Consider the following 11,575-nt stretch of genomic DNA (forward strand, 5'->3'; position numbering starts at 1 on the left):
TATGTATATGTATATATGTGTATATATATATATTATATACATGTATATATATATGTATATATATATATCTGTATATATATGTGTATATATATATATATGTATATATGTATTTGTATATGTATGTATATATGCATATATTTGTATGTATATATATATATATATATATATATATTTGCACGTTTATGTATAAGTATGTATATGCATGTATACAAACACGCAAAATTAATAAATGGCTATATGTGTGTTAGTGTGTGTGTATGTGTACGTGTAATTATGTATGCATGTATGTATTTTATTTGTGGCGAAGTTCACAAGGATAACACAGTAAGTTGAAAAACTTCGAGCAAGCAACTGAATTTCACTCAACCCAAGTTTGCCAAGATGCCACTTAGCGGGTTGGAACCAGGGTCTTTGGTTGCAAAGGGAACTTATTAACCATGCGACGATACTGTTACTACTAAAACACTTATCACACACAAACACACACGCACACACACACACACACACACACACACACACACACACACACACACACACACACACACACACACACACACACACACATTCACATTATATCTTTGTATGTGTGTATATACTGAATGCATGCATGCTGAAGTTATACCATTTCTGTCGCCATCTCTGTCAAATTCTTTATCGCTAAGTTGTTATTATTTCTATCGAATTCCCAGGACCTTCAACTGATGGTGGAAACCAAAATCATTCGTCACTGATATTACCTTACTCTCAGGAAATCCTCAGAGGACTCAGTGGGTTACGCTACATCGAAGCTGCCTACAAGACTTTAAATTTGTGAGTTATCAACATTTCGTTTATATTTTCATCTCTATCTTTTTACCTTTTGTGATATACTTATAGAGAAACATGCCCCATGCACCAAACTCTCTCCGAATCTATCTATCTATCTATCTATCTATCTATCTATCTATCTATCTATCTATCTATCTATCTATCTATCTATCTATCTATCTATCTATATATATATATATATATATATATATATATAAATCAGAAATGGAAAAACAAAACAATAAATTGATTAATTATAAATTCAATTCAATTTAAATATTTTATACAAATGACACATCTCAACCCGAGTTATTATGAGATTAAGTTGTTTATGAGATGCATCATCTGTTTGTATAAAATAGTTAAATTGAATTGAATTTATAATTGTTCAATTTATTGTTCTGTTTTTGTGTTTCTGATTTATATTTATGTATTAATAAACTATATGTTTATTTTATTGATATAGGTAATATAAACCAGTAAATTCTTCGGATATTTAATATCTCACGTCTCTTTTACTATAGCCTCCGGTCGACCAAAGCCTTGTAAGTAGATTTGGTAGACGGAACCTGAAAGAAGTCCGTTGTATGAGTATGTGTGTGTGTGTGTGTGTGGTGGGGGGAATTTTGTATCTGTGTTAGTCCGCGTCAACATCGCTTGACAACTGATGGTCAACTGAAGGTTGGGTAAATAAATTCCCTATCATGTACAAAACAACATTAGAGGAACATTTACGTACACGGATTTATATTCCAGTTTCCTGTACGATTACAAGCGTCCGACAGAATATACCACGAGTCTCCAGACTGTATTTAGGTATAAACACTGCACCGATTGCAGTCACTCATGCTAATTGCAGGTTCCTAGTAAGGTGAATAATAAACAGGTGGATAGTGGTTCACTCACTACAACTGTTTCAGGGGTGTTTTTTTTTTTTGATGATTAGAGTTATTATATCATGTGAAAAAATAACCGTTTTCATCAGATGAATGTATGCACGAATCAAATATTTAAAAAACACATTCCAACAAATCCAAGTATGTGCCATTTCACGATTCCCTGGCGAACTATATATATATACACGTATAAGAAGGGATGACCACTAAGTGGACATCCATTATGCTAGAAATAGACCATCTATTATCAAACCACAAAAGAAAAGAATGTTCTCCAGAAAAATTTATCACACATCAGAACATAAACGGGCAAGACAAATGAAAATATACAAAATAAAGAATTAATCGTAGACCAGGTTTCGCCATTAACGCAATTATTACTTACGTAACGCGTCCGTGGCTCTTCAGTACGACTGTTCTAATTCAATATAATTTGCAGAACTATACACGTTGTCTATATATATATACTACTTGGAAGAATCATTTAATCCATCGACCGTTTTAATATCAACACCTGGTCTGTGGAGACAACTTGCAAGAATTCGAGTCGAGTGAGAACTCTCATTTGACGATTCCTTCCTTTTTACCTCCTACCAGTTTTGGATGCCATGAAAGGTAATGCCAGGGACATTGCCTTTCCTCCTGACTAAACGATAAAAACGCAGTCAATCTTCTCCCGTCATAAAATTTTATAGCATATTATAGTAAATTGTCCAGATTTTTCAGTTAATGTTTTGAGCGTGAAATGAATGTTAAGTGAATGTTTGAATATAAAGTTTCTCAAAGAACATGTGATATGTTTTCGTATCAAAATATTTAGCTTCGCTCGTTGGGCCAAATCAATTCCTCCACTTCAGTTGTATGATTATTGTTTTGCCTTAAGTTAAATTTTATCTTCTTTATTATTAATATTTGATTGCTTTCTTTTTTCTAATCGTTAATCTCGTAGCTTCCGGACACAGTATAGACATTTGGTCCCAAGTATTTACGTAGATGGATTCTTGAAAAATTTTCCAGTTCCTATCGACATTCATTCTACGTGTGAATATAGACACAAACTCATTTGCAACACTGCAGATATTTATCGAACAGCTGATGGCTCTTGCAATAATCTCCAGAATCCTTATATAGGGAAAAGTAAAACGACTTTCGCACGAATGATGCTTTCCAGATACGAAGATGGTAAGTACAAGATTTTTGAACTGCAAGATCATCCATCATATGGCGACAGTTAATAACAGTTAGATTATTCAACAGAAAAAAAAATCTCTCAAGTTATCGTTTTTTCTGCCATACTATTTTTGCATGTCATATACTCATTCAACGAGTATTTCAAAACTGGAATATGTCAAAACAAAATTACCTTCTCCACACATTTATACCTTAAATGCAACCAACAAAATTTAATAGGAGACCTAGTCTGTAAAATTTCAAATCTGCACCAAGTAAACTTCTATGATTTCTATTATGTTTACTAGGAAGCAACCACTAAACAACAACTTTTGAGAACATTTTTGTTTTCGTTGTCCTTGCTTGTTTTTTTTCTGTTTTGAGAAGGTATAGAGGTTCTAGATTTGCTCATCATATACACTGAAAGTCATTATCTTTATTTTACTACACTTCTTTAGCTAAATACTTGAAAAAGAAAATACTCTACCCACCAATATTTAGATTAGATAAGGTATGTGGCTTAACTATTTCCAATATACATAAGAGAGATTAGTTTAATATTGGAAATACAGAATAGTAATAATAATTATAAAACTGAAGAGTTGCGTTGCGATAATAACGAGAACTATATAATGTATTACCATACTTTTAAAATTTTGTCTCGATAGTTCTGTTTCGGAATATAACAATAATTTGTTTAACATCACCACTTAGTTCATGACTATCTTCAACGGAGTTCACTCTGTTGTAAGTATTCAAGCCAGGTCTCCATTGAGAGTGCAATTTTCACCTTTCCAACAACCAGTATAAAGGGCCTGAAAACAGCTATGAGTGCTGTTCTTCTCTCTGTTGTTAGTATGAACATATAAATCATTGGTTGATTTATATGTCCAGAGAAATAATACAGGTATTTTTCTGTTACGTAAATCAACACGGAAGAATATTTAATATTTGATGTTTTAAAATACAATGTGAAATATTTAAATTTTAGTAATGTAATAAATACGATATATTAATTAATTGTAATGAGTGTAAAATATTAAAAAGAAAAAAAAAGAAAGAAAAGGAAAAAGAATCAGACTTGTTCACAGCACACACGTCTGAATAAGCTGTTACAAACTATAGATATTTCTTATGCACTGAATTTACCCTTCTTGAAGTCGCAAGCTTATAATGTATGCTATAGTCAATATACACCGTCGATCTTTTTAAGCCAATTGCCATGAATTTACACATGTATGGAGTAGAAGATAGCGGGATACTACCTTAATAAAACAATAACACCTGCGAGAAAAACAGATACTGAAGGGTAATAGTTAAATACTACTCAAAACTGAGGTTAATAAGTTCAAAAAGTTCGACCAAGTCTCTGCACTAATATAATTACTGTTGAATGTTATGACAACCATTTGCATGGTTGCTCGGCGTGCTAGAAATAGCAAGCAAATCTCCCTCAAAAATGTACGCTACTGTTTTTTTTAATGTGTGTGGGTGAGGGCATTAAAGGATCTATTTCAAAACGGGAGCACCAGTATTTTCTTGACGAAACACTAACGAAACACTTTGAAACTTGGGACACTGGTAGAATGTGTCATATAAAACATCTTTTACTCTTAGACTTCTTAACAAAAAAACGTACATCGCAAGTTATTCCATGTTAAAGTTGTCGTATTTCTGTAATTTCAACCAATCACTGACGTCTATTCAGCTGAATAGAGTTACTGCTGGGCGGTCATAAAAATGTTATTCCCTGTGACATATTTCATCCGGTTTAATCGTAATTTATACGCATATATTGTTTATATAATAAATTACGCTGTGCGTATCTATGTGTGTAACAATTTTAGAGTTCGTATTCTAGAGTTAGGGTTAGTTTTAGGGTTAGGGTTAGGGTTAGGGGATTAATACGATATACACCGTTACAGCGCTAACTGTTTTCAACTGAATAGACGTCAGTGATTAGTAGAAATTATCGAAATAAGACAATTTTTTACATGAAATAAATTCGAATACAAAATTTTTTTTCTGTTCTATAACACAAAATAGATAAGTATACGAAATTTGAAAGTTTTTCGGTACCAAAAACACTACATAAAACATAAATGAAAACTGGCGCCCCCGTTTTGAAATAGATCCGCATTGGATAATGTAATCATATAATCTGAGAGAAAAAAATCAGTAGTTACGACCGTAATACCTTTTATCAAAGATGTGTTTGAAGGCCTATGATCCTATGATCTTAGATCCATCGCAGAAGGCGCGGCTTACAAACCATATGAAGCCTACCGCTCAAGACGATCAGCACTTCTCGCATGTCTTGGAATGTTGCGAGACAAAAGAAACTAACGAACCAATCTTCGACAATGCAATGGAGCTCTTCTCATGTTGACTTTATTCTTATTTCTTTATTGCCCACAAGGGGCTAAACATAGAGGGGGAAAAGGGATTAAGTCGATGACATCGACCCCAGTACGTAACTGGTAGTTAATTTATCTACCCCGAAAGGATGAAAGGCAAAGTTGACCACGGTGGAATTTGAACTCAGAACGTAACGGTAGACGAAATACCGTTAAGGATTTCGCCCGGCGTGCTAACGTTTCTGCCAGTTCGCCGCCTTGTAGACTTTGTTCTATAGAATAAACTTAAGCTAGCGATATAAACCACCAACTTTGTCAGATTCCTAATTTCACACACTGAAGAACAACTATTGATTTCTTTCCAGGAGTAAATAAGCCCCGTCTTCACGGTCACAAGTCGCATCTTCCAAATACACGGTATGTGAGTAACTCATTTTTCAAGAATGTTCCTATCACTGATACCAGTCTGACTCACATGGTCGCTGCTTTTACACAGTTCCTTAATTATGATATACAGCTAGTGGACACTATGAACAGTATGTACCTATTTTTATATTTCTGTACCTACTTACCTTTTTCACTTACCTATCTATCTACCTACCTACCTACCTACCTACCTACCTACCTACCTATCTACCTATCTACCTACCTACCTACCTACTTACCTTTTTGCCTACCTATCCGTTTTCGTCTTTCTGCTCCTCTCACTTTCTCTCTCACCAACTTTATCCCTCTTTATGTTCACGCACGCATATGCGTGTGTGTGCAGATATACAGGGTGTCCCCCCAAAATGTATACACATTTTGAATGATTAGTCAATATTTATTAAGATGCATTTCATTATCAAAATTTATTAGAATCTGCTGATAAAACAACGAACCTTTAAGGTTTGTTTCAAACTGATGACCGTTCTGGTCCAGACACTGCTGATACCTCGAAACAATAGAATCGTAATTCTCGTTCAATGGCTTCCTTCAATTTGTCTGTTGCTGGTATTATACCGTAAAATTCAACTGGCTCACATTATATATATACATACGCATAGCCACACATACATACATACATATCAGTAAAAATAGGCATTTGTTATAATGCGATCATATTATTTCGCAATATTTCTAAATATGTCATTCTTATTTTCCTTTTATGTTTCAGATGTTGACTGTTGCCGTATACAGACTGAGTAAGTCTTTTTATATTTCATTGTAAATAATTGTTGATTATTTTCCTGATAGCCAAATTAGAAAGATATGTAGGATTGGAAGGATTGTAGTAGACAGCTTGTCTGATCTTAATATAGTTTTCTTTTTTCAGTGGATGTAGTTAATGATTTAAGATAAAAATAACTAGAATTTGTAAATGCTTAAATTTTAAATTTAGGCAAGACGGTTATCCTTAGTCGGTATGTAAAGGTGAGGTTTCTTGAATATGTAACAAGATTAAGAAGATTTTAATGTTATTGTTGTTATTTCTAAGTTTATGAGACTCAGGTCGGATCAGATATAGGTCAACTCATGGCTTATACTGTGGGTGTGAGTAGTGTAGCAAACGCCTATATACGCTGTGTATTTACACAAATTCATGAAAGAGGGTGATTCGAAAGACAAACATAATTTTAAAAAATCACTCTCGTTATCTTACACATGGATATAATTGAAGGATATAAGGCATGTAAAAGCGTTGGTTCAAAAATAGTATAGAATAACAGAAGAAAAAAACTTAGAAAATAAATATCTTTACATCTTAAATTTTCTAATCTAAGACGTATTTACGAAGTGCATCTTTCAAATCGATCGCTCATATCTGACCCTGAAAGGGAATGAAAATTTTCTGGTATAATTTCCAGCTTCTGTGAGGTTGCTCTATCTGTTGTATTTAGCTTCAAATCTCTCACAAATCATACTCTTTTGTCTTAAATAAGAATGTTGTATATATTGGGCGATATAGTCTCTGATATTCTAGAAGGCAGAATAGTTATAGCTTAAACATCTTAGATCAGATGTTTTTGGCTGTGTCTAAATAGGAATAAACGCTAACCACTGAGGAAACCTTTACTTGGTTGCTAGAGTTCCTAGAAAGAACAGCCATATCTTCCTAGCGTCTGAAAAAAAGTGGGGGCATTTTGAACAATGAAGTCCCTGATATCGCAAAAGACGCGATAGTCTCTGCTGGCACCTCTTTGGTCATAAGACTGTTCAGTCTGGGTTGAACAACAGTAATAGCTGTAGTACCAATAACCACTGCAACGAGTGTACCTCTTCTCGAGTTGCTTGGTAGACTACCAATATCCTTTAGATCGCATTTCCTCTGTTATCATGTTATAATTAGAATAAAAACATATTGCTTAATGCACACCTACATACCTCTGAAAAGACAAAATGGTCTCAGCTGGAGATTGTAAGATCAGCAGGGTTGAGTATGACCAACTGGTTAAACAACAGTATGTGAAAATAAACGACACTGAGTGTGATGAAAGGTGGGAATCTAAATACTGTAGTATGATTTTTGTATTCTCCAAAGATATTGTCAATTCACAGAATATTTTAATTAATCATTAAATTTTTCCCATTTCTAGCTTCAACCGATTCCTTTCTACTTTCCGTAAATTAACTCGAGCAGATGAGATCAGGCTTTATCAAATGACTCAAGCCGTCACGTAAGTTAATGACTATATTCTATTAATGTTCAAGCTGTCTCAGGCGTCTGTCCCCTATAAGTTACCTTATCAGTCAGATAAATCCCGATTTTAACTTCAACTTTCCCATTGATATTGGCAATAAATGTCTGCTGAATAGACATATATTTCTCCCGACTAAATATTTTTCTCTGCCTGAAAAATAGTTAGATATTTCTTCTCTTTGCACCATACAGTAATATGTACGTAAGCCTTTTATATACTGCGTTTCTCAATCGCCATCCCTCCGTATGTGTGTGTGTGTAATTGAAAGTCCAACGAAAACTCAATGTTTATATTAATTTAACGCTAGAAAAATACAGAAAATGAATTAAATGTGCTCTACGTTTCGTACAGTAATCTTCTTCAAAGAAAAACAAAAGAAAAAAGTAAAATACATACAATGAGTGAGAAAAAGTTTCGTGGAACGAAATTATGCGTGGAATTAATGTTGTGATGTGAAATGAATAGCAGATTCATTGAGTGATTGGAATGGGAGGCATTGGATAGTTATAGGTGGCAACATCACACGGGTGTGAAACGCAATCAAACGAAATAAAGTACTTGATGCCCATTGGTGGATAGACTAATATTTAACTAATAGTTAAATCTGAGTGAGTTGTCTTCAAGTCTCTTGTCTTTCCGACTGTTAATGATAACGATTGATTTTATCTGGGTCACGCTAAAAACAACTTGGCAGAAATTACTGGTTCCACATTTAGGTCTACAACAATGAGCAAAACTGTAGAAAAGGTTCTGTGGAAAATAGTTAGAGAAAATGCTTCTTAATAAAACAGTTTTTATGGTGACGTGAATTTTTAAATATGAATAATAAAATAAACAAAAGTAGTAATTGAAGAATGGAGTGTTGTTTGCAAATGATTTTAACAATGAAAGAGATACATGAGAAATTTATAATTAAGTCGTTTTACTTGTAGGTGTAGTTAATGACTTAAGATAAAAATAACTAGAATTTGTAAATACTTAAATCTTTTATTTATATATTTAGGCAAGACGGTTATTCTTAGTCGGTATGTAAAGGTGAGGTTTCTTGAATATGTAACAGATTAAGAAGATTTTAATGTTATTATTGTTATTTCTAAGTTTATGAGACTCAGGTCGGATCAGATATAGGTTAACTCATGGCTTATACTGTGGGTGTGAGTAGTGTGGCAAACGCATATATACGCTGTGTATTTACACAAATTCATGAAAGAGGGTGATTCGAAAGACAAACATAATTTTAAAAATCACTCTCGTTATCTCACACATGGATATAATTGAAGTATATGAGGTATGTAAAAGCGTTGGTTCAAAAACAGTATGAAATAACAGAAGAAAAAAACTTAGAAAATAAATATCTTTACATCTTAAATTTTCTAATTTAAGACGTATTTACGAAGTGCATCTTTCAAATCGATTGTTCATGTCTGACCCTGAAAGCGGATGAAGGTTTTCTGGTATAATTGCTTTCAAAGATCGTATGAAATTGCTTTCAGAAAATCTTAGTATGCATATACTTTTGTGTGCGCGTATGTGATTATGTATCCACACACACAAGCATGTCAAATATAAATACATACATACATACATACATACATATACATATATATATATATATATATATATATATATATATATATATATATATAATGTGTGTGTGTTGTGTATGTGCACACAAAACATACATATCCACATATGCAGTATCAACAACGTACCTGTTCACACGTATGTGTGAACATACATATATAAATACATACATACATACATGTATATATGCATATGTACGTACATATACATCTGCTCGACTATTCAGTTATGTTGTTTAAATCCCAACGAAAGAGTCTTCTTGTAGGTTAGAAACGGACTTTTTTCCTGTTGGTGAAATATCGTGAAATAATACCAAAACATGCATATATCCATACGCACACATACTATGCACATTAATCATGCACACGTGTACACATTTATATATGAATGTAGCCGTGTACACACACACACACACACACACACACACACACACACACACATTAGAATATGGTTACTATAAGTGCTTAATGGAAAAAAAGATCGTCTGAATGTCGATTGGATATACATAATCTTATCTACAGGATATTGAACCATAAATTTAGGAAAAGTTAATCTTTATGATTTATATTATTTCAAGTGCTACAAAGATGTTAATTTAATAGAGATTCCCTTACATTAAGTACTAAATTCTGTTTAAAAAAATAAAGTTCATAATCCTTATAAGCAAGATTGTTGCCGATGCAGACCTCTAGTTTTTCTCAGTTATTCCCTTGATTGTAGAAACTATATCGAGATGGAGTATTAGTCAACTATGGTCAATCTCGGAATGAAGTCCTTGTAATATTGCATTTTACGTACGCCATATTCTTCAGTAATAGAACACTAAATAACTGAAGCGTATTTCTATTCACAGATCTATTTGTATGTCCATACAAATACCAAGAGGAGACCCAATGTTTCCGCCAAACTATCGCTGTATGCCTTATACTCGTTCCACAAATACTCCAAATTTAGATTGCAAACTCAGTAAGTACTCAGCTTTCTACTTCTTTCTTAACTACGATTCTAGTAATTGTGTTTTCAAGTACCACTCGTTCAGCCACTGTATATATGATTGATTATTGACTCTTCAGCTATATCGTATCTTAATATTTTACGATATATAACTCTATATTGCCAGTGCATCACATGTTTACTGTCTGCCAATGACATTAAAATATCCTTGTTTACTATCTAACGACAACATTAAACGACCTCCAACCATATTAAAAGACCTCGAGTTTACTACCTGCTCGCCTAAAAGTTCTCGACTTTACTGTCTTCTACCGACATCAAAATATCTCTATTTACTTCTGACAACTACATTAAAAGACCTGATAGCTATCTTGAAAGATCTCGACTTTACTGCTTGCTCTTGACTTTACAGCTTCCTAGCCACATTAAAAGATTTTGATTTCACTATCTAATAAAGAAAGTTTTCTATCTGCTCACTTAGTAAAAATGATTCTTACAAAGGTATGAGCTCACATCAACTTCATTTAGCCTGAGGTCAGTCCTTGTTTCAGAAGGCCTACGATTAAAGGTGTTCCAGCCGTGCCACTCTAGTCTTTTTTGTATATCGCGTATTTTCTTTTAAGTCGGTATGGCGTAATCTGAAGGATATTTGTCTACTGTATCCAGCTTGTAAAGTGACCAGTATAGTTCTAGGAATTCGCACACGGTGTCATGTTGATCAAAACATCTTTCTTTTCTCAGTGTTAAACTGTCGGTCACTGCGATAAGATCTGCCAAAGACTATCTACGCGAAAATTTAGATATTCGTTTATCATAATAGTATTCAGCTTGAATTTGAATTGAATAAAAAAATTTAATTGGTGTAAGAGATACATATTAAAATGTAACATCTGTGTATGGTTTATAACTAGGTTCTCGTCAACAGCGAAACTTAAATACCCAGTTCCTTGACGGCTCTGTAATTTATGGTTCCAATTCAGCAATTACGTTAATGCTGAGAACAGGAGTAGACGGTAAGTGAGCGAGATTTTGTTATACATTTGTACATCTGTTTGTGTGCGCGTGCGTGTGTGTGTGTGTGTGTGTGTGTGTGTGTGTGTGTGTGTGCGTGTGTGTGTGTGTGTGT

At 33.6% G+C, this 11,575-nt stretch overlaps 1 protein-coding gene across 1 annotated transcript in view; it reads left to right on the forward strand.

Annotated features, from left to right (window-relative positions):
• The window catches only part of LOC106868721 (myeloperoxidase), a 27,162-nt gene that overhangs the window by 2,892 nt on the left and 12,695 nt on the right, over positions 1-11,575 (forward strand). The window contains exons 3-9 of the mRNA XM_014914113.2: positions 690-810; positions 2,653-2,885; positions 5,596-5,766; positions 6,387-6,414; positions 7,807-7,887; positions 10,349-10,461; positions 11,361-11,462. Of these exons, the coding sequence (XP_014769599.1) occupies positions 690-810; positions 2,653-2,885; positions 5,596-5,766; positions 6,387-6,414; positions 7,807-7,887; positions 10,349-10,461; positions 11,361-11,462 (849 nt within the window). The remainder of the gene's footprint in view (positions 1-689; positions 811-2,652; positions 2,886-5,595; positions 5,767-6,386; positions 6,415-7,806; positions 7,888-10,348; positions 10,462-11,360; positions 11,463-11,575) is intronic.

The sequence above is a fragment of the Octopus bimaculoides genome, chromosome 20 (genome assembly GCF_001194135.2).
Source record: "Octopus bimaculoides isolate UCB-OBI-ISO-001 chromosome 20, ASM119413v2, whole genome shotgun sequence".
Taxonomy (NCBI): Eukaryota; Metazoa; Mollusca; class Cephalopoda; order Octopoda; family Octopodidae; genus Octopus; species Octopus bimaculoides.